General features: G+C 42.8%; 1 protein-coding gene across 3 annotated transcripts in view; it reads left to right on the top strand.

Annotated features, from left to right (window-relative positions):
- WWC1 (WW and C2 domain containing 1) overlaps positions 1–21976 on the top strand; it is a 79248-nt gene extending 57272 nt beyond the window's left edge. The window contains exons 8-22 of one of the 3 annotated variants that reach the window (XM_080399962.1): positions 56–298; positions 1741–1830; positions 4210–4748; positions 8937–9045; positions 10811–10891; positions 11828–11914; positions 12697–12889; positions 14251–14403; positions 15011–15111; positions 15897–16044; positions 16753–16917; positions 18350–18442; positions 19294–19524; positions 20586–20707; positions 21241–21976. In XM_080399962.1, coding sequence (XP_080256088.1) covers positions 56–298; positions 1741–1830; positions 4210–4748; positions 8937–9045; positions 10811–10891; positions 11828–11914; positions 12697–12889; positions 14251–14403; positions 15011–15111; positions 15897–16044; positions 16753–16917; positions 18350–18442; positions 19294–19524; positions 20586–20707; positions 21241–21307 — 2422 coding nt within the window. In that variant the 3' untranslated portion in view covers positions 21308–21976. The remainder of the gene's footprint in view (positions 1–55; positions 299–1740; positions 1831–4209; positions 4749–8936; positions 9046–10810; positions 10892–11827; positions 11915–12696; positions 12890–14250; positions 14404–15010; positions 15112–15896; positions 16045–16752; positions 16918–18349; positions 18443–19293; positions 19525–20585; positions 20708–21240) is intronic. The other 2 variants (XM_080399961.1, XM_080399960.1) reach the window with 2 other exon arrangements.
- Positions 21977–22262: the final 286 nt, after the last annotated feature.

The following is a 22262-nucleotide window of genomic DNA, read 5'->3' as shown; positions in this document are numbered from 1 at the left end:
TAGCTTGGACATTCCTTATGGAATAACTGCTTTTTTTTTTTTTTTTTTTCTGCAGAATAGCAAACCTGAAAATACAACTGGCTAAACTTGACAGTGAGGCCTGGCCTGGCGTGCTGGACTCTGAGCGGGATCGTTTAATATTAATTAATGAGAAGGAGGAACTCTTAAAAGAAATGCGATTCATTAGCCCCAGAAAATGGACTCGAGGAGAGGTGGAGAGACTGGAGACGGAGAGAAGGCGCCTGGAGGAAGACCTTCAGGCTGCTAGAGACACTCAGAGCAAAGCTCTCACCGAGAGGTAGGTCGCTGGGCGTAGGGCGGCGCATCCCTTGCTGGACGAGAGGTGATGGGGAGCAAGCGGCAGCATCCCCTGGCTGAACGCTTATAGCAGTGTGCCCTCAGATTTCCAGGAGACTTTCTGCTTACAAGGTTTCTGAAATCATCTCCCAAAAGAAACCACCTGCAAGTCTCACTCTCCAAGTAGGGAAACGTGCTTCCTACAAATGGATCCTCTATGAGAACGTAAGAGATGCTCAAAATAGCCCAGTGTAATGTTAGTGTACTATAATGTTTCTGTATGCAGCCATCATCTCCTGTGGTTGCTGTGTGGTCTGGAGCTAGGTAAATGTCAACAGATGGAATTTTAAATTTTTTAAATTTGTTGTTTGTTTTGAGCATCCTTGTATGTGATTCCTGTAGGAACTGGTATTTGACAGGGCTGTGGGAATTGCATGGAATATCCTGTGAATCTAAAGCAGCTGAAAAAAATACCAACTATCCTCCCTACTTTTACTTGTGTTGCAGGGAGAGATCTCATGGGAACGTGTAGTGAGAATGAATACTGCATTAGGCATTGCCTACAAGCACTTTACAATCTGGATGTATTAATGTGGGTGGCTATAGCAATGTTACTTTTAGCTGCAGTTTCTTGAATATATATGGAATAGGTGTGTTGCATTCACTCTGTGGCTTTCTATTTTCATTTCTTCTACGCGCTCAGTGTCCAGACTACACCAGTTTTCTACGTAGTCTTTTCATGGGTTTATCATGCTGGAAAAAATGTAAGCATCTCAGATGTTTCAGCTGTAGGACTTTTACCAGTATGCAATATCTGTGATTTGACAAATGTTGACAAAAATACAACATGCCATATGATGATCACGTTCATTTGTGATTTTTAGGAATATGGTCCTGTTCTAGTGTGCCAAAGAAACAGCATGTTTCTGGAGAAGGATTTCTTATCCAGAGGCCTGTTAAGTTAGGGTATGAGCACCCAAGTGCACATTTCTGTCTCAAACCAGTTCAGGTGTGAAATAAAACAGATGTTGCTAAAGTCCATAATTCATGTAAAGCCGTAATGAGATGGTTAATAACTAAATCATGTAAACCTTAGTCATCCATAGACTTTACTGAAAGCAAATGAAAGCATTTAGACCTTTATTAGCACAGTAGGTATAAGAATGCAGTAGTGTATAACGAATAAAATCTGGTCCTAGAAACATGAACTTTTGTAGTACTAGCTGTGATTATTTTCCCTGAAGTGAATGTTTGCAGAATTGAATTCCATGTTGTAAGAGTATTGGAAGGTGGTAAACACATCTTGACCAAATTCTGTCCTGCGTTATACTGGGCATTCTTAACAACTTTTGTAGAATTTTATAGAAAAAATAGCCACTTCCTTTACACCTCATTTTAAATAGTAAGTGCTGCTTTAGCTCATCTTTTTCTATCTTCTCTTAGATTGAAGTTGAATAGCAAAAGAAATCAGCTAGTCCGAGAACTGGAAGAAACAACGCTATTAGTTGCGATGTTGCACACCCAGCTGAAAAGGTATGTAACCTTTTACAGAAACTGTACGTGCTTTCACTGCACGTGGTGTAACTGCCTTTCTCTGCTAACAATTTCATCTCCCAACTGAGAAGTCTAAATGGCCTTTCAGTTATAGTAGCGACCTAAGACAGTGGCAAGAGAAGGCTCGAGGATTATACGTCCCACTTGGTTTAAATGGATGCTTTAGAATGGGATAAACAGCCTTGTGGCAGGGTCTCTGTCTGACAACAGTAGCAGTTTGTGCAAACCCTTCTATTTTAGACATGTAACATTTAGGATACTAAGGACAGCTGAAAGTTTTTTTTACTAATGATTGAATTACTGCAGTATTACATTAATGAAGTACGTTAAAGACAGCTTAACACTCACACAGCAAGTGAAGTGATTCTTGGTAATGCAACTACATGTTAATGTATGAATGTCATGATAATATTTCTCTAAATTAATTCCAACTGTGCTGTTGCTTGCAATGTCGACAATGTATTGACATATCCCTGAATCTCTTGGGTTCATATGGTATATAGAAATGTTTCTGCAGTCTTAATGTGGTCTAGTTGTTCAGGCTGTAGTTTCAGAAGAGCATGGGATTGCTGTTTCCAGACGAATGCCTGCCTGCAGGCAGAAAGGCCAAATCATCATTAGCTAAAATTACGGGTTTATCTTTTTTATTAGGAAGAGAGTTTGGTGGGACTTTTGTTTGTTTGAGGTTTTTTCTATCAGCGTGTACTGAATTTACTCTGTTTGTAGCTTCTGCTCCACTTGGATTCTCTTTCATTTTGTGAAGATGACATCGAAAAGACTGGAAAGAAATCATAGTGCAAGACTGATATGTAAATAAGCCACCATGGAGAATAGCTCTTATGTGATGCTCTTATGCAGTGGAAAGGCATCATATTTTCATTTCATCTAGCTGATTAGGGATCTTCTGAGGTGACCAAGAAGCATGTGAAACTAATTTCTTCCTAACTATGTGCCCAGTGTTCTTGGCATGCTCCTGCGTAAGAATAAGCATTTGTTATTAACCCCATAATACAAAATGTCTGGCATTCAAAGGTATGCGTAACATGAAGCTGAGTCCAGCTTGTTGATAGGGGAAAGATTAATTAAAAACCCTTCCCTTTTCATAGTGAAATACACTGGAAAGCTGTAAATTTATTAGTCCTTGCCAGATCTATATATACTGCCAAAATGCAAAAGCATGTATAATTTTTCAGTTATGTTTCACCCAAAAGCTTTTTTGAACAAATGTGATGCAGTGCACATCTGTCATACAAATGCAAAAGACTTGTTGCGCCAAAATTGTACTAAATTCTGCATGCTTGCCTTTTTCTCATGAGGTCATGGGCATAATTATACAAATGCAGCTTCTAGCTTTTACCACACAAATAATAAATAAGGGATTATTAGGCTTATTAACATCCTCACTGTTTTTCAGTGGGGCAACTTAAGCCACTTATACATATGCAGAAATTTTTCAATAGCTAATCCATACCTGAAGTGATGGTTAAGGGTCTTTAAACAGTCAGTAATGAGCAAAGCATTTAATATCCAGAGCAGGAGTGTGGGTTTAAATGGAATTTCTAGGAACAGTGTATGTTGTAGTCAGTATTGGAGGATATGTTGGGTCTTCCGACCAGAAAACAGCATGCTCTGGTGTCTGGGCTTTCTCGTCTGAACGGACTTCTGTTCAGCACCGGCTTAAAATTAATTCTGCTGTCAGTTATCTTCTGAACCTAGATCTCTAGAGATAAACAATTTGTGTGAGCTGATTTCACAGCCCAGCCCGAACTCTTCCCCTTGTTCTCCTGGCCCTGGATTCCATGTAGCCGTCTCTCACGTAGATAAATCCTGCCAGTTTTCTATTAACTGCTGGCTGTTGTGATCTCTGAGGGCCAGTTCCAGGCAGCTGTGATACTGCCTTTTGGCTGTGGGTCCAAGATTAGATGCAAATGGAAGAACATTTCCATACGGTCAGACAGTTCGTTGCAATAACTTCATCTTCTTGCATGGGCCTTGCGGGTTTTTGTGGTCTGCTTCAGAGATTAACAGGAACCATAGATTATTTTTTTCCAGACAAATGTGGGAGGAGAATGTTGCCACTAATTTTAATTGATTTGAAACTGTTCATTAGAGTTGTTTTGGCTGAATAAGGATTCTTGTGAGGTTGGTATGGCGAGTAGAAAAATTGAGTATTGAACTATATTATGAAAGTGACCCAACCGGGTAGACTGTGGTTCTGGATTGTTGTGGGCAGTAATGCATACGGCCTGAGCTAACGCAGCAAAATGCACCACTGGGGCTCAGATTTGGTGACGTTGCAGTGCTTTCCTGAGAAATCAGGAGATATAGTATAATGGTTTTCTGACATGTTTCCTTCAGTCTCTCCACCAGCATGCTTTCCCTCTCCTCGAGCAGCAGCCCTGGTTCTCTTGCATCTAGCAGAGGATCTCTTGCCACCTCCAGCCAGGATTCGTCCACCTCAGCCAGTTTCACTGATCTCTACTATGAGCACCTGGAGCAGTTGGAGCAGTTGGACTCAGACTATCAAAACAAGCTTGACTTGCTCTTAGAGGGAGCCACTGGGTTTAGATCATCAGGCTGTATCACCACTATTCACGAGAACGAAGTAGCGAAAACTCACAAAGCAGATACCACCAGTCGCGTACAGGCTTTGAGATCATTGTCTGGTACTCCTAAATCCATGACATCGCTATCTCCAAGGTCATCTCTCTCTTCTCCATCTCCACCTTGCTCTCCGCTGGTGATAGACCCACTCCTAACTGGTGATGCCTTTTCAAGCCATATGGATTTCGATGATGCAGAGATAAGTACAAGTCTCTCAGAACTTACCCTGAACACTGGGAGTGGCAACTGTAGACTGGAAGAGCCTAGAGCAGAAGATAAACATCTAGGTCAAGGTATGGTAACGAACTATTTGCATGCACATGCATGCGTTTATTTTTAATGTAGTTTATAAAGCATTGAGAAACAAGTATTTCAAAAGCTGTCCTGTCATCTTGATATCTTTGTGTTGAAAAGTGTATTCAACTGTGTGTTCTATCTTGCTTGGGAGAAAGGGTTGGCATTTTAATTTGTACACAAAAAATACTGCTGATCTGATGAGTGTTGCGGAAGACTGTATCTAAGTGTGGTTTTAGTGTACTTATATGCTTGTGTACACAAATCACAGGGATTTCATGTGCAAATATCAATGGTTGTGCTGGGATTCCTGGTTTAATTTGGCACTAAACTATTCAGAATGTTACCTAGTGTTTTGGGGCTGGGAGGAGCATAATGCCATATTGACACAAACTTTTTGGCCAAGCTTTTGAGGAAGGCTGGGAAAGCCATTTTTGGCTTAATATTTAACAAATGATAATAAAAATCCTTCCCTGCCACCTCGGCATGCACAGTGTCTTGCTCTGGTTCCCAGTAAATCAGTAGCAATGAATTTATTAACTTCAGCTGAGCAGACACGTCAAGGCTGTGCTTGAATTTCTGCTGTTTTGAGGGGGATGGTCTCTTAGCAACAAAAATGTGTTTAGATTGTGAGCATGATAAAAGAAGACATTTAGAGATAGTGGATGTTCTCATACATGCATATGGCTTATTGGGGGGGGGGGGTGTTCATTCTTTTTTGGAGTGATGGCTGAGCTGAAGTGGATGGAAAGCAGCGGGCAGTGGTCAGGGCGCTCGTGCTGGGGCCTGTGTGAAGCCCTTGTGACTGTGGTCGGGCTAAATCCAGCGGAGGTAAGTGAGGTGGCTGGATTTGTAACTACAGCGAAGAGCAGCTTTAAAGGCAGTATAAACTTGCAAGCTGGAGTTGTAAGAACCAGCAGTGCACTTGGTTTCTGTTTTTCATAGGATTATAAACCAGCCTAAATACAGAATAAAGGGAACTAGCACAACGTTATCGCTGCCTTCTTCGTTAAGAAGGCTGATGCTATTTAAAATACAATAAAGGACATGAGTGTAGATCTTCCCCTTCAAGCTGCCATTTTCCTATGAGCAAGAGGTATTAGGCATTCGAGTAGGAAACGCTAGTTACTCTTATTAGAACTGGGCGCCGATTAGTTTTAACCTTTTTCTCTCTTCAAGTTTTGTCAAGGCTGTTAAAAGTGAAAGCTCAGGTGTTAAGCAGATTAAGTGATTATTGCTGTTAGTCAGTCAGCAGACAAAATAATCACCATAAGTAGTTTATTTCAGGGCAATAATGAGATGAGATTTTACTCCTCAGGCATTTTAGGTGGGGGTTCAGTGTAACTCCCGAAACGAAGTGGCTGGATCTGGGGTGGTCGGTGCTTGGCCTCACGGACAAAGCATGCTCACGTGCTCCTGTAAGTAGAGCTGAACAGTATAGATCTGAGGGATTTGCTCTTGGTTGCTGTTAGAACAGGACCTCTACTACCTTTGAGGCTGAAATAAGGTTTCCTCTCTCACCTGAGTGATACCCGAGCTAGTAATGTACGTCAAGCTAACAGCAGAACCTGGAATGTGGCAGTCTGGCATTCTTTGAGGAAATGGTGTGGATGTGAGGACAATGCGTGATGTGGCTTTTCAAGGCCTGTTTCACAGCATGTTCAGGAGAGCCCATGGAAGGGAAAATAGCAGAAAGTGAAGAGCAAACTTTAAATTCTTGTTGTGAGTGAAAAAAGTAGTGTAAAGAACATAGCAAGTGTTACCTGCCTGCTTGGAAATATAGAATAGAGTTGAGTTCATTCTGAACTCTTCCATGAACTTTCTTTTTAGTGTGATACTTCTTTAGAGACTTAAGGCTTAAACCAGAAAATCTAAATTTTGTGTTTAATTAGCCACATGAAAAGGTTACAGATTCAGTGAGTGTGTAAGAATTGCAGGGCTGAGCTTCTAAGCCCTTAGCAAAAAAAAAGTAAGGAAGAGGATGGCTGCATGATGAATCCTTTCCAGAGAACTGTTCATCTGTGTTCAGGTTTACACTTTAGCATGCTGCTAGGCAAACAGGTACTCACTCCATTGCTGGGTTCTGCTCACCCTCTTTTGCCCTCTGACTGCAAGGTGCTTGGGTGAAGTGGTCAAAAATGAAGGCTTTCTGGGCTGAAATGACTCGATGGCGTTGGTAATTGAAGGAGAAAAAGAGGTTAAGTGTGTGGAGACCAACCTGCTGTGCCCTTCCCAGTAAACAAGCCTCGTGCTAAGGGATTCCCAGAGCGGCATTTCTGGGAGCAGCGTGTAAAACTCAAACAACTTGATCTAGAAAGCCAGCCAGCGGGAAAGAAATTATTTTTATATTAAATGCATGGAATAGGAGGCACAAAGCAGCAGTGAGGAAAAGAAGAAACATAGTTTTAACCTTGTCCACATACCTCCAGCATAGCCTGTGATCAGGCGTGCAGCAGGGGCCAGGCCCTTGCGCTTGGCAGAAGGGAGGATGGATTAAATTGTGAATGCCAGTATTAAATGGATCCATTTGTTTCAGTTAATGACTGATATATTGTGTTACAGATGCTTTTATTCATGTGGTTTGGCCTATGGAGAAAAGGTCTGGACATTTATTTCTGCCCAAGCGTTTCATGGGAATACTGAGATGAAAAATACCATTCAGTGGTGGTGTCAAGAAATAGATGGATAAATGGGCACAAATTGCACACAGGCACTCAATGCACTGGTGTTACCTGTGGCACCCTCTGCTGTTGGCTGTAGAACAAGTCCTTAACGTTATTCCATAACCCTGTGTTGAGCTTGCACACTTTTTGCACCGATGTTTTTCGAAAGCTACTTTTAATTCTTTAAGTGGCTTTGTGAGACTGGGAGGCGGGGGGGGACCAAGTCAAACACAAACTAAAACCAACACAAAGTTGCTTTGTAATAAAGGAAATATGGAATGGAAACTGTGTGTTGGTTTGTGAGCATGTGCTTGCCTCAGGCTATGGGAAAGAGGGACCACTTCTGAAGGACGAAAACCCCTTGGAGAGGTGTGCATTGCCACACTTCTTCTAGGGCGTTACAACTGCGCCTGGCGTGCCAGCCTGGCACCTCCTCGCTCTTGGAGTGGGTCTCCTAAAGCCCTGATAGGGAGCGAGAGCTGAGAGCTTGGCAGAGTTCTCCAGGCTTTCGGCTGAAGCATATCTCTGCAGAAGTGTGATGGTCAAGTGAAAAGGTGCAGAATTTGCAAGTTTCCAGGGCATATCTTTTCCTGTTCTGTAGCACAAGAAATTTATGTGAGGTAACACCTCTGTGCAAAACTCCTTGCTACAGCTTCCTTGGTTTCTCTTCCCTGTTTCCTTTTCCCTGTATCCCTGCATGTGGCTGCTACTTTAAATCCTGTAATTTCTTTTCCTCTCCATGTTTAGTTAGTTAACCTGGCCTTTCTGGACCTATCTTCTGTCCTGTGTGCACTAATCTTTTGGGTTTAGGGGTAGGTGGGTGGTGGCTTTTTGCTGTTCCCTTTCCTTGAAGCCACACTTGGTGTAAACTCTCCAGGCAGGATATACCCCTCCACGTAATCCGTCCTTGGCCGAGCCTGGTCAGCAGCGAGTGCCCAGCTGCTGCTCTCTGGGTCGCTAGGGCCAGAGGGAATACTTAAGGCTTAGGGTGAGTTGCAGTAGGAGCTGTTTGATTGATTCATATTTATAACTTCACTAGAATTTAGAAGTTCTGCTGCTTCTGCACGTTGCCCATCTTGCTGTGGGTACCTTGCTGCCTTTCCAGCACTTTGAAGGGCTCTCCTTGCATTGCCTGCCACCCATGGAGGTGCCGGGGGTGGCCAGCTGTGATGCGCTCAGCACTGCTGGTGCATAACTCTCAGCCCCTGCGTGCGCTGCTGCAGGACCCAAGTATTCAATGAGCATTGACTGTGCAATTGACTGTGCAACCTGTTCCTTTGGTCGTCCGGGGAAGTCGGGCACCTTTTCCTGAAGCACTGATTTTGTGGTGGCTGTTGAGCACAGCCCACCCTACCTGTGTTCTCGGTCTTCAGAAACGTGCTTTTGCTTCACAGTACCTGGGGGGGGGGGAGGGTGGGGTGGGAAATGCAATTCAGTGGGAGGATAAGAAAAAAAAGCTGGTCCTGATGCAGACCGTTATCATTAACGCCTGTTTTTTATTTTTCCTCTGTGCTTTTCTGATAGGTATAAATACAGCTGGAGGGACGGCACTGAAGGTGGCATGTGTGTCAGCTGCAGTGTCTGATGAATCTGTTGCTGGAGATAGCGGGGTATATGAGGCGTCTGTACAAAGGTAGACATCAGATCTCTCTCTAGGAAGAAGCCAGTGACTCAGCTTTGCACACAGGAGTCAGCTGGAATTACTGCTGGTTATGATCCTTTTTTATAATTTGGTGGCTAAAACTCTCAATCTCTGATTTCTTAATAATTCTGAAAAAACTGTGAGCGGGTTGAATTTGATCATCAAATTGACCCATGCTTCCCGTAACAGAAGTAGCTGAAAGCAAGCTCACAGAGAACTGTTTGAACAGCTGGTCTGTTTGTGAAGGTGCTGGTAAACTGTGACTGCCGTCTGGCAGGTGTAAAGTTCCCCTCCTGCCCGTCAGCTGTTCTGGTGTCAGTGACAGCCCTCAGTCAGCGTGGGAGGACTTTGGGATGTTTAAGCAATATAGCGGTAGCACCTTCCACTGCCTCATGGATGTGCACGTGCTGCGATGCAGTTCCCGAGTGCTTGGATCCAGTTTGTGATTTCTGTGGGACTTATACCACAAGTGCATAGCTGACAGCCAGAGCTGGGCGTCACTGCTCATGCTGGGTTTCTGGACCTCCCTTACTGCTTGCTAAAGCCGTCTGGGGTTGTTTGACAAAAACGTTCCCTAGAAGGTACTGATGTTATTGATATCCAGTCTGGCTACATCTAACATGGGGTTTCGTACTGTTTTATTGGCATTGAGATGAATTATGGGGTCATTTGTTGCAAGACACGACTGTAGAGGGGGGAAAATTGCCCATCTCATATTCCCCCCATTTATTCATTGATTGTCTTTGTTAATTCTCTAGATAAATGAGTAATTTCTTAAGTTTACAGCACAACTTTGACAAGAAGGTGCAATGTTTCTGTAAATAGCCCTCATGAGCTCAAGCCAGGCGGTCTGACAGTTTGGTGTCTTTGTGCCCATGTCCCCTCGATGGGATAGGCAGCTCTGCGGAGAGGGGAGGAGGTGATCAGGTGTGACAGGAGGCCTCCCATGCACACGCGCACGCCTGATGTTATTTAGTGTTGTTTGGGTTGTTGACTTACCAACCTGTGTAATGACTACAGTATCATTGTGTTGCCTGTAATAACTGTTGAGGGCAGGATGAGCAATACATTTCTCTTCTGTAGCTGAGACATAATGAAATGCAAGAGAGTGCTAAGTAATACAGAAAATACTTAAAGAGAAGAATGCTAATCCTGTTTTCATGTGCTACACCATAGCCTCTGAGTCAATTAGACAATGAATGTAATTTTGGGGACTTTCAGTGCATAAAACTTTGGAGGAGGAGTACATTGGGAGGGAAACGATGCAGGTAGCTGTTTCAAGGAAGACCAGTCAGTGTACTCTGTCACTTCTAATGTGCTTAGGGAAGTTTGATTTCTTAAAGAAACAAAGGAATGACTTAAACCTAATCAAACTTGAGAATTTTTGCTGTCATGATGCAGGACAGGATTGCAGTTGTTAAGTCTTATTTCTGTTGCTGGGCAGTCAGCTGTGTTTACTAAAATCCAGTCAAGGGAACCCTCCAAAAATCCCCCACTGCCTTATTTTTGCAGTCTTTTGTGTGGCTTTTTTTGGCAGTGAAGGGGAAGGCATATGACTTTCTGCTGATAAGCACTGTAACACATACCTCTAAGGATGATTGCACTTACTTCTTAAATGGGCTTTCTTTTAGCTGCTAATTTTACAAAATCCATATACCCAACCCCCAAATGGAAGGGAAAAGATCTCGTATCACCTAAATGCAAACACTTCAATAAGAAGGAAAAGAAGTCTTTAATTGTCTTTGATTTCTTTCAGACCATGTGTGTCAGAAGTGATGGTGTTTGACAGTGATGATACAGAAGCAGTTGGGACAGCTAAAGTGCAAATTGCAATGAGGTAAGTGTGACACATTTTTATTGGCTTTTCCTTTCAATGGAAAGAATTACATATGGCATTTAAAAGAGAGTGCTTTCTGTTCTGTTCTCTTATTCTGTTTATACTGTTCTATTAATATTAACTAACTAATATCCTCTTTGTAGTGTAATTGAGAATTACACATGTCTCCAGGAGGTCCTTGGCCCAGTTATCCTCTTTCATGTCAGTGGAAATCAGCTGGGGATAGCGTGGTATGAGGGTGCAAACCAGCAATGAGAGCACTGGCAGTGCTGAGCTGGAGAAAGCATTTTGCTGGCTTGTCGTCTCCTTTAGTGTGCAGCCTTGGGGTGGGGGGCAACAACTGCTGAGAGTAAACGTCAAACATAACCATTGACCACACACGAATCTCACAAGTGGTGGGTACAGCGTAGGAAGGTAGGCACAGAGGCATCTTCCTTCAATGACTTAGTGGAAGGTTATTTAAGATTTGGGGAAAAATACGTAGCACAAAACTTTCATCGTGGCCATTGACAGTAAAACAGTGGTTGTCCATAACATCTCCACTGTTGTATTTCAAGTAGTTCTACTTTTAACTTTTTTTGTATTACAGTCATTATACAAGGCCTTTCAAAAGGTTTTAGTTACAGTACGGGGATTTAGCTAGACCCCCAGAAAAAGCAATGTGTGTTAGGTCAGATCTGTAGTCCATTGTATCTGAATTCCAGATTCAGATGGATGTTCTGGACTGTTCTGAATTCTGAATGTTCTGGTAGCAGTCATGTGACATGAAACTGGGTTTGGTTTAAGCTATAGGCAAGCCATAGTCCCATTATTTTGTCTTGTTTATACATTTGTAATGTTGCTTGTTTTCTTAATGAAACAAGTGGAATAATCATTCATTAAATCCAAGGCAGACCTCTAATAATAATAATGATTTTTTGTGTCTTTCCAATTCAGATATGATGACAAAAATAAACAATTTGCAATACTGGTCATCCAACTGAGTAATGTTCCAGCACTGCTGTTACAACAAGATCAAAAAGTGTAAGTGTGTGAAGTAAACATGTTTGAAGTATTTGCAATTAAACATCTGTTTAATTACCACTGGAGTCCGGTTTCATTTTTTCACACTCTTAAAAAATTTACCCTTTCTGAAGTGCTTCTACACTTTGTTACGTGTAGCCATGTTTATGAACTAATAAACCCACAAACTGAAATAAGGTGCAGGTTTTTCCTCAGAGGTCTGTATTTGCTAGGAAAAGATTTGCCTGGAATTAGCTACTAGCCAGCAAGGTTCTGACCTGTAGCAGTGCCCAGAGCAACTGCATCACGTGGAGAGGGGGCGTTCATTCTGCTGCAGAGCTTATCCTTGGACACCTGCACAGGTGCATGTGTGGGGAAGTGCACAGCTCCTACAGCTCCTACTAGACTCATTCTAGGCACAAGTTTTTTAAATTCAGCTGTGGGCTGCATAAGATGACAAAATTTGATTCATTTTTGTGTAGCTGTTCCTACCTACAGAAGAGTACGTTCGCAGCGTGACAAGTTGCACAGATGTAAACAGCCATGTAAAACATCATCCCATGATGTTCGATTACAAGACTCGGAAGATGAAGTCTACAGCAACTCATGCCACTTCGTGTCTCTGATGTTGAGACAAGATGTACCTTTTTTCTCAGTTGACTGATACTCCAAAGAATAGGATAGGACAGTCGTGTCCGCAGTGCTTAGGATGAATTGCACTTACAGATTTATGGAACTGTTGCGATGAAGGAACTGCAAACCTGTACAGTAGCACTGACTGCGACACTTTTTTTTTTCAACAGGAACATTCGTGTGGCTGTCCTGCCCTGTTCCGAAAGCACAAGCTGCTTGTTTCGCACGAGACCGGTGGAAGCTTCAGACAATCTTGTGTACAATGAAGTATTTTGGGTTTCTATCTCTTACCCGGCTTTACGCCAGAAGACTTTAAGAGTCGATGTTTGCACTGTAGATAAGTCTCACCTTGAAGAATGTTTGGTTAGTATCAATCCCTATTTTAATATCTTTGTGTTTGTTTCCTCTTTTTAATTAGACAAAATTTTAAACTCTGAAGTATGGCAATTTCTGTGAAGTTTTCTTGGTAATCCTTAGCTATGTGATCTCTACCGGTAGTGTTCTTTGCAATAAAAATAAAAAAAATTATCAGGATATTTAGTAGATAAATGTTTTGTTAGAGAGCTACTGTTGACTTTGTCAGACCACTAGATTTCCCTTCTCTCATGATTTAATGTGAAACCCTACCTGTTGTTCTTCCATTTGGAAACATTTGTTGTAATGTAATTGAGAGTGGACTTCCAGGAATTTGGAAGCCACGGTGGAATATTAAACATGTCTAAAGGATTTTTTTTTTAAACTGCTATTAATCTACACTATTAAAATCCATATGAGTATAGTCTTTTGAATGCTAGCGTTGCCATAGCCAGCTGCCTTCTAACGTTAGAAGAGCTTTTTTTGTTGCTCAGTATTACCTGAGCAAGCTGATTCTAATAGAACTGTTTGTGGTGTTTTGCACTCCAGAACATGAGTAGGGTGTGTTGAGCTGGGGCATAAGCAACCCATAAGTTACAGAAAAGTTGACATTTTGTCCTGAGTGTTCCACAGCATCAGCCTTGGCTGGAGGGGTATGTGTTTTATGGTGTTTCTGCATTTCTTCCTTCACTTGCCTTGCAAAGCACACTTTGGTTCAGGAAAGCATCTGTTTTCCAAATGGGGTTTTTCTCTTTTGGCAGCATGTGCACATCCTGCAGTACCCGAGCTGCAGGTGGGAGCGCATGAACTTGCAGGAGGCGTGCTCAGCATGCAGTCTGCCGGCCTGGGCTGGTGCAGTGGAATCCACTCAGACGTGAATTAAATAAACTGCAAATCAGGTTTACTTTGGTTTTGAATATGTCAGGATATGTGCTAAATGTAATGCAGTAAAAAATGACAAGGCAGATGAAGAGGAATGGAACATACAAAGCTAAAGCATCTCGGTCTGAGGCAGTGATTTTTGCAAATTTCATGAAAAGGAGTCTTCATTTTCTGTTCCTTTCTCTTTTTCTTTGAAGCTCTGGCTGTAATTTATCCTGGCTGCAGTAGCGCTGTTCGTATTTCTGGATTCTTGTACACAGCAGCTGTAGTGAAACACTTGCTAACCTGGAAGCCCTACACAATGTTAAAAATAATGAAAGATAAAAGCATTACTAGTGCTGTTGAAATGGGGATAAACACAGCAATTTTTCTTTTTGTCAAATTTGCCAACATCAAATTGTCCTGGATTTTCGCTCTTGTTTCTTCTGGTCGGAGAGGTAGTCATTCATTTTAGTACTACACTAAAACTGTGGGTTTGCTCTCGACAGGGTGGAGCACAAATTAGCCTTGCTGAAATATGTAGATCCGGAGAGAAATCAACCCGTTGGTATAACCTCCTTAGTTACAAGTATCTGCAGAAGCAAAACAGGAAAAGTAAACAAGGAGACATTCACTCTGAAGTACCCTGCACTGAAAAAACAGTAAGAATAACTGCTTAAATCTAACAAATCTCTTCTAAACAGTACTAAGAGAGGGTTTATGTGGCTGAAAGACTGTTACAATAGACAAGAAGTGAAGGCTGGTGTGTTCATATTTAGAACCTGAAAATGTCATAACTGCAGTGAAATAATTAATGTGTTGATTACAGATACGCCCTTGTCCTGGGCTAAATACTTACTGAAATCTGCTCCTCACGAAGCTGAGGGATGTGGTATGTGGTCTGGTGTAAGTGATGTGTGAGCTCTTGCCTTTCTTCCCACTGGACAGTTCACCTTGCTGCAATGAACTTGCTGAACTAGTCAAGATACAGACTTACCTCTGCAGGTGCATGGCATGCAGTATGCTCAGCCTGTAGCTGCACACGTGCATATGCTAGTGCAACTGGGGGAGGTGCACCAGGTGTGGTCACACAGGCTTGCCTGAGCACTGTACGTGCAATAAATAGGCTGCTTGAGCAGTGCAGGTGTGGAGACTACGACTCTCCTGCCACCAGAGGAAAGCTGGTTGGGGCTGTTCTGACCAGAAAGGTTGGACACTTTGCAGTTTGTGAGAGTCGTATCTTCACAAGAAGCCTCTTGCTCTCCTCAGGACTCTGTCTCAGCACTCTTAGAGCAGACAGCTGTTGAACTGGAAGCTGTGGAGAAGAAACTGGAGGAAAGCAGAAGCACTTTAACTAGTGGAGAGAGCTGGTAGGTAGCATCCCCCCATCTTAGCGTTGTGGGATGATCAGAGCATTTGGGGATTCATGTGCAGGGAAAAAAAGCAGATGATACAGAGCTGTGGGAGGCTTCTTCTGTCTCTTTCTGTTTTGGTGAAAAAACATGTTTCTTCTGTTCTGGAGGTTGTGCTTGGGAAGTGAGAGCAAAGCTGATAAGTGTTGAAAATAGTCATAGTACTATGCTAATTTTGTTATTTGTACAATATTCTGTGGATGTCCGTGAAAGGTCCGCTTTGTGGTGCAAGGCTTTACTTGACTATTAATGCTGGCTGTTGTTTACATGGTTCAGATTCAAATTTTATTAATCAAGGCCAACATCTGAAATAAAAAGCAAGCCTGACCAATGAGTTTGATGGAGAAGCCAGCTGTGAGTTCAAAGGAGCTGAAAAGGATGTTAAAACAATGCTTCAATTTTGTCCAGCATCAATTTTTAAACAAAGTGTCCTGAGAGCTCCCCTTAAGATGCACTCACCTTAAGCTCAGACCACGTGGCTGTACCCTCAGCTTGCTCATTTCAAAGATCAGTGTGAATTTTTTGGCTGTAATGGTTGCATTCTGGTGCAGCTTCACTTCAGTTTCAACAACTCCCTTATAAACCTGTGTTTGTGTGATCTCAGTGGCTACAGGACCTGCCAGGTACAACTGATTGCCTTGGAGATGTGTTTCTGTCCAGCAGCTTACAGGAGGTAACTCCTGCTGCAGCACCAGAGTATTGTCCACAATAGGCCAGTTCAATAACTGAGCTGTTCTTAACAGGCAGGACGAAGAGGTTCCTGATCAGGAAGAACAGGACGAGATCAGTGAAAATGAAGCAGAGGAGGAGGTAGAATTCTGTGCTGGAAAATCACTGTGGGAAACAGAAGAAAGTCTGAATTCCCAGCTGCACATGGAAATAGCAGTGAAGGTAAAGTCAAGGGCCTTTTGGAGGGACAGATGAGTTGAAGCTTCCCATTGCTTAACTGGCTGGGTTGCTGTTGGGCTGAGCAAAGCTACAGCAGTTATTTGAAAGTTCATCACTGACGTTTAGATGTTTATCTACGCGAAATACTTCTAAATAACTCTATGTGACCATTTCATCCCACAGTTAATACAGCATCCTTTCATGCCTTCTGGTTGCTGCTCATGAAAACAGTTTTCACTAACATGACAGTGGCTTTGACCTTGGTCAATTCTGAATGTAGTTGCAGCCTAAGAAACGTGTGCTGTACACCTGCCCTCTGTGCATGTACATACAGCGATTTGGATCTGTGCTGCAGATGCACAACAAGTAAGGGAATGGTCTAAAATCATACCTCTGTTCTGTGTGAGAATGCCAGGTCACATTGATGTGCTGGATCAACAGGCAAAGCTCGTTGGAATCAATTGTGTTGTGCAGCGATCAATAGATGCAGAGCCCTTAGGGAGCGATACAGTTAATGTAGCAGTTACCGAGTTCAAAGAGTGAAGTGTCAGGACATCCTGCGTGAGAAGACCTAAAGAATATCTGGGTTTTAATGCGATGCCTTTGGGACTGAAAGCAGAGACACATCACAGGTGGCTGTCAGACAGCCCTGGGTATGCGTCATCAGTAAGATGGCAAGCTGGCATTTACGCTGCAGTATCTGTCTTTCAGGTGGATAAAGAGACAAACACAGAGAGCCTTGCACAGTCTTCTACTGTAGTTCGTCCGAAAGACAAAAGAGCAGCAAATCCACCCCAAACTCAGTTTGTCAGAGGTAGCACTATCATCCGCTCAAAAACATTTTCACCAGGACCACAAAGTCAGTATGTGTGTCGGGTAAGGAAAATGCAATCCTGGGGTTATAAATGCTGAGTTTCGTTAATGAATGTGTGATATCAATGTTCTCTTAGTTTGAACCTTTCCCAGAGACCTGATACTTCTTTCCCCCTTTGACTTCAGGAGTTGCTCTGTCCTCACCTCCTAGACAGTATCTTCCCTTGAAACTAATAGTATTAAGCACAAATTTATAAAATACATATGTGCCCATATGTTTGTGGTACATGCAGTGTGTTGAGATGCCCAAACTAAACCTGGAAGGGCTGCAGTAAGACAGCGATGAGTAAGCTGCATATCAAACCCTTTCCTGCTGCTTTAAGACTGTTCTGTGCTAACTTCAACTGAGTTAGCTGTGTCTGCCTGACTTTAGATGAGGTGAACCTGAAAGCTTGATAAAAGTGGAGAGGTAAGTACCTGATAGTGTCAGCAAAAAAACTGGAAGCTTGAAAGTCTCCAGCGTGCTTTGTTTGAAGGTAACTGAACAGGCCGCGTACTGGGTCAGGATGCCACTTCCACTGCTTTGAAATGATTGTTCACAATTATTTTCCTGGATTGAGGGTCAGCCGAAACTATAAATAACTCGTCTTTTAAATTGAATTGGCAAACAAGCAAACAGTGTGTTCTATCACGCATGACCTGTCCTAAGTGGGCATGCTCTTAATACAGCTGAGCTGGATTTGATGCGCAGGTTTTCTCTGATTCAAATGCAGGTGCTTCCATGGAAACAAACCTTATTTAATTTGCAGCAGTGGCCTGTGCTTGGGTGGTAGAGGTACTGTGTCCCAGCACACGCAGATCCCACATGCCTGTCCCCCCCCACCCCCAACTCTGAGAAGGAACCTAAGAAGGGAATTAAACCCCTCTTGAGCTGAGCTCTTTTGAAGGGTCTAGGCACAGTCACAAAAGGCAGCAGGCTGCATGTGTGTAACGTGACAACTCTTCAGGTGAAAACCTAGGGGATAGCTTACAGGTAAACCTACCTTTTGCACCACTAGCTTAAAATACAGGTGACTGGAGAAAACAGAAACCTGTAATACATTAGTCCCATGTTTTACAGATGCTAGAAAAAACAATTTTATTTTTGTTAATTACTTAGAGCTCTTTTTTCTGGGCTGTTTTGCCCAGCCTAGTTACTTTCAGAGGAGAAGGGCAGTGGGATAGAGTCCCATATTATACCCTAACATAGTGTCTCTCTTTCCACGCAGTCTTCTTCCCAAAAAGGGACAGAGTTCAAGGTTTGTGGCAGTATCTGGCCATGCCAAAGGGATTGCATGTTGTGCACTCAGCTGTCCGCTGTAGCCTTTCACAAAATTTAATAGTTCTGCTTGCATCACTGCTTATAGTCACTTGGAGAACCCTCTGATCTTGCTAATAATGGCTGTACGCACTGGTTGTATTTCTTTCGTCAAAAATACGTGGTTTTCATTTTCAGCTGAATCGCAGCGATAGTGACAGTTCAACGCTATCCAAAAAGCCCCCCTTCGTTCGAAATGCAATGGAGAGACGAAGTGTCAGAGTCAAACGGGTAAAAAAGTCACCGCTTTGTTTTTGTGGTTTTTTTCTCTAGCATAGGCACTTGCAAAGACCAGAACATTTTTTGAAGGAAGAATTTGCAAACATAAATCAGTTGCCACGTGATTTCATTCACAACCTTTTCTTTGTGTGTGAGAAGTCCTGCAAGGCTGCTTTTCTTTGACATATCAGAATGATGGGAATGTTTGCACTTGGAACTCATTTAGAAAGATGGTTCCTGGTATTTTCCATCTTGTCAGAGCCGAAGTAACACAGTTTGGCAGTGTTTATTGCTGCAGGATTCTTATGTACTTACAATAAATGCGAGGAGCTGGGGAAGAGGGTGAGGAGAATGATGTCTCAGATGCTCAGGTGATGTTGTAGTGACTTTGTGGTGCACAATGAATCCCTGTGCCTGTTGTGATGGTAATCACTGAAATTCCGCCCAGGATACTGATGCTGAGCTCCTAAGGAGATGGTTTTCTTGAGGCAGCTTGTGTTTCAAACTAGCAAAGGCAGCATAATATGTTGCTGGGGAAAAAAAACAAACACAGGTTTTTCTTTTGCTTTGTGGATTCATCTGAAGATGAGACATTAAACTTAGGAGCAAAGTGTGCAAGTAAGACTTGTTTGATTTGGAGAAGCTGCCAAGGGAAGTTTAGTGGAAACACCAAAATCAAAAGGTTTATCTATAAGACTTGCTTGTGAGTTTGTGCTCTCTGTCTTGAGACAGATTGGAAAGCAGGATCAGATTTGTGGGAAGAAAAGTGTTGGCAAACTGGGTCTCATGATATATTTGACCCTTCATGGGGGAGTGGTCGGGACAGTTCTCATCACTGTGTTCATACACGCCTCCTTTTCTAGCCTTCAATCAAGTCCTTTGGTACAGAGCGCCTAATCCGCACTTCACTAGACCTGGAGCTGGACCTGCAAGCTTCAAAAACCTGGCATGATCGGCTGGTTCAGGAGATCTCGGTGCTGAGGGAACTGAAGGAGCAGCTGGAACAAGCTCAAAGTCAGGGCGAAAAAGAGTTGCCACAGTGGGTGAAGGATGATGAGAGATTTCGACTGCTGCTGAGGCTAGTGGAAAAACGAGTGAGTAATACCTGCCTTTGGATTTTATTCAATGTGCTTGAGAAATATCATTTGAGAAACATGATTTGAGAAACAGGGGACTTTGGGCAGGTAGGAATTGAAGCCTTAGCACTACAGTCACTCATCCCTTCCCATCAAGCAAGCAATTGATAACAGAAGCTGCAGTCCTCGAGTGTCTGGCTGCTCTCAGGTGTATTTACAAACTGCAGCCTGTGCCTGTCTTCCCACGGGCAGGAGGGCTAGGAGGAAAGCAGTTACGTCTCTTGCTTCTTCTAAGAGAAATAATGGCTGCATCAATTTTTGCTGGGATGACACTTGGCTTTAGGATAGGATCCTTATGCATATGAAGTGAATAATATAAGTCAGATGATAGCAGACTTTCTGGTTTTAAAAGCTTAATAGTATCTATCTTTCTGCTTATGAAGGGTAGGCTGCAGGGCAGGGAGGGAAAGGAGACAGACCAAGAATTTCAACAAATAGTTCATTAAACAATTTTGTTTGCTTTTGTGAAAGTTGTCTTTCATTGTGTTACCACTTTTGGGGAAAGGGTTTAAATAAAAATCATGAGCTTCAAATGGAATGTGTTTACAGATAAGGCAGGTAAAGCTTCAGAAACATCTGAATAAGCCTGAAACAGCAAAGTCAGCAGCCTTCTGTCAGATTTGGGTTTTCTTTGGTTTTTAAAGCGTTACTCCATAGCTGATTCTCTTCATCGCTTAGATGCTGGAATTCCTGTTCTTTACCTTCCTGTAGAGTTCAGTTTGTCCCGAACCCGTGCATTTACCAGCACAGGGATTTCCTGCCTTAGAGCAAGTGCAGATGCAAGAAGTCACAGGTGCCATCCGTTTTGTCACGTGCAGCCTCCCGGTCTGTAGTAGGTGTGGCATGTCATGGTTGGCACTTCCCTACCTCTGTCTGCATCACACTCTCCCTCATGTACAGGGCTGCGTCTCAACTTCCCTGATTTATTGAGGCACCTCTGCTGACACCAGGCAGAAACACAGTTGGGAGAAAATGCTTCTTCCTGGCAACACAACAACTCTTTCCCATTATTTGTTTAGGTGGAAAAAACAGAACACAAGTGTGAGCTCAAGGCCGATAAAATGATGAGAGCTGCTGCCAAGGATGTCCACAGGCTGCGAGGGCAGAGTCGGAAGGAGCCTCTAGAAGTACAGTCATTCAGGTAATTACAGGTCACTGGTAAAGGAGAGGAAAAATTGACTGCTACTCTGATTTTTCTGTGGATGATTGAGATTCTGATGAGGGAGCCTAATCTTTGTAGTAGTAGTTAGCTGTTCTGCTTAAACAAAATTTTTTTGTATTTATATGTCAAAGCATCAGGACTGAGAGTTAGTGAAACTACCTGCAGTGCTGTACCAGGTCTCAAAACCACCAGCAGTGCTCCAAATCATTCCCCACCTGGCAACAAATTCACAAATCCTTTGTTTAGTATAGAAGCAGCCTTTTGCTTCCCTAAGTAATATACCTAAAAAGGAAAAAACCCGAGCCTTTCTGAAATGGCTTTTTGATAAGGTCAGTTTTGTGAGTTCAGCTGTAAGGATGCCTGGTGTCTGATATGTAAATAAGAGGTGTAGGTTGTGAGAGGATGTGCTGCTGCTCCTTGTGGTGACAGCTGGTGAGATAAATTTTAATGTGGATGATGGACATTTCTGGCAAGACTTCTGTTGCATTAACAACTGATCATCTTTTTTTTAGAGAGAAAATGGCGTTTTTCACACGGCCGAGGATAAATATTCCAACGCTCTGTGCAGATGATGTGTGATCACCATAAAGTATTTGCTTTCTGGACAATTCTACAAATGCAGTTTGGGTTTTGAAGTTATTTATGTGGTATTATGAAGGTACCAAGGCATTTGTATATTAGAGCTTTTGTCAGTATGTGGATGTTTTGAAGATTTTTAGGTTAAAGTTATATCATCACAGAAACCAGCATTAAAGTGACAAGATTGTATAGTTTGTATATTTAGGAATGTATTTTTGGGAAATAGAATTTTAAATAAGAGCAAATGCAGCGTAAGGTGCTGTTAAATAATGCTGTTTAGACTTTTTGTACAGCTCTACCTTTTAGAGGTTTTACTGCAATAAAAGAAATTTGAAGGAACCTCACCCCTACCTTCTATGATGTTCTGCATCGGACTCTCCCGAGTGATGTATTTTGTACCCCGTGGGGAATGCAGGGAGCTGGTTCTGACTCCCAAGCGCTGTGAACGAATTTTCTGTGAGCTGTGGAGCATTTGTGTTTCCTGCCAGGTTATAAAAGTAGGTGTGAAGTTCGGAATACTTGCACTTTTACCGTTTGTACTGCAGCTCATGTCTGTGATGGGTCTGGTAAGGTAATGTGGGGAGCCCGTTGAAACCACGGCTGTGGAAGGAGGGCTGCAGGTTTTAAGTCCATTTTAGGTTTTTCCAATAAAGTGACCTTTCTGGACAAGCCTGCCTTCTCGCTTTTTGTCCTTTGTGAATCTTCTCATCACCCGGCACCTAAATTGGGCTTTGTTTCTGTCCCTAGCTGGAAGTGCATAGCTTTTCACGTGTCAGGCCTTCAGACCAGGCGCTGTGGGAAGGAGGAGCACCCTCGGTAACCCGGGTGCGCCTGAGATCTGCCCTTTTGTTCGAAATACAGCTGTCCCTGAAGCTGCCGGAGGGGAGAGAAAAATAAAATCCGGGGTAAAAAAGGCAATAAAAGAATGTTACTGCCGGCAGGGCTGGATGAGAGC

Source organism: Falco punctatus (genome assembly GCF_963210335.1).
Source record: "Falco punctatus genome assembly, chromosome: 8".
Classification (NCBI taxonomy): domain Eukaryota; kingdom Metazoa; phylum Chordata; class Aves; order Falconiformes; family Falconidae; genus Falco; species Falco punctatus.
The sequence above is the reverse complement of the archived record's forward strand: the minus strand, read 5'-3'. Positions and strand labels throughout refer to the sequence as shown.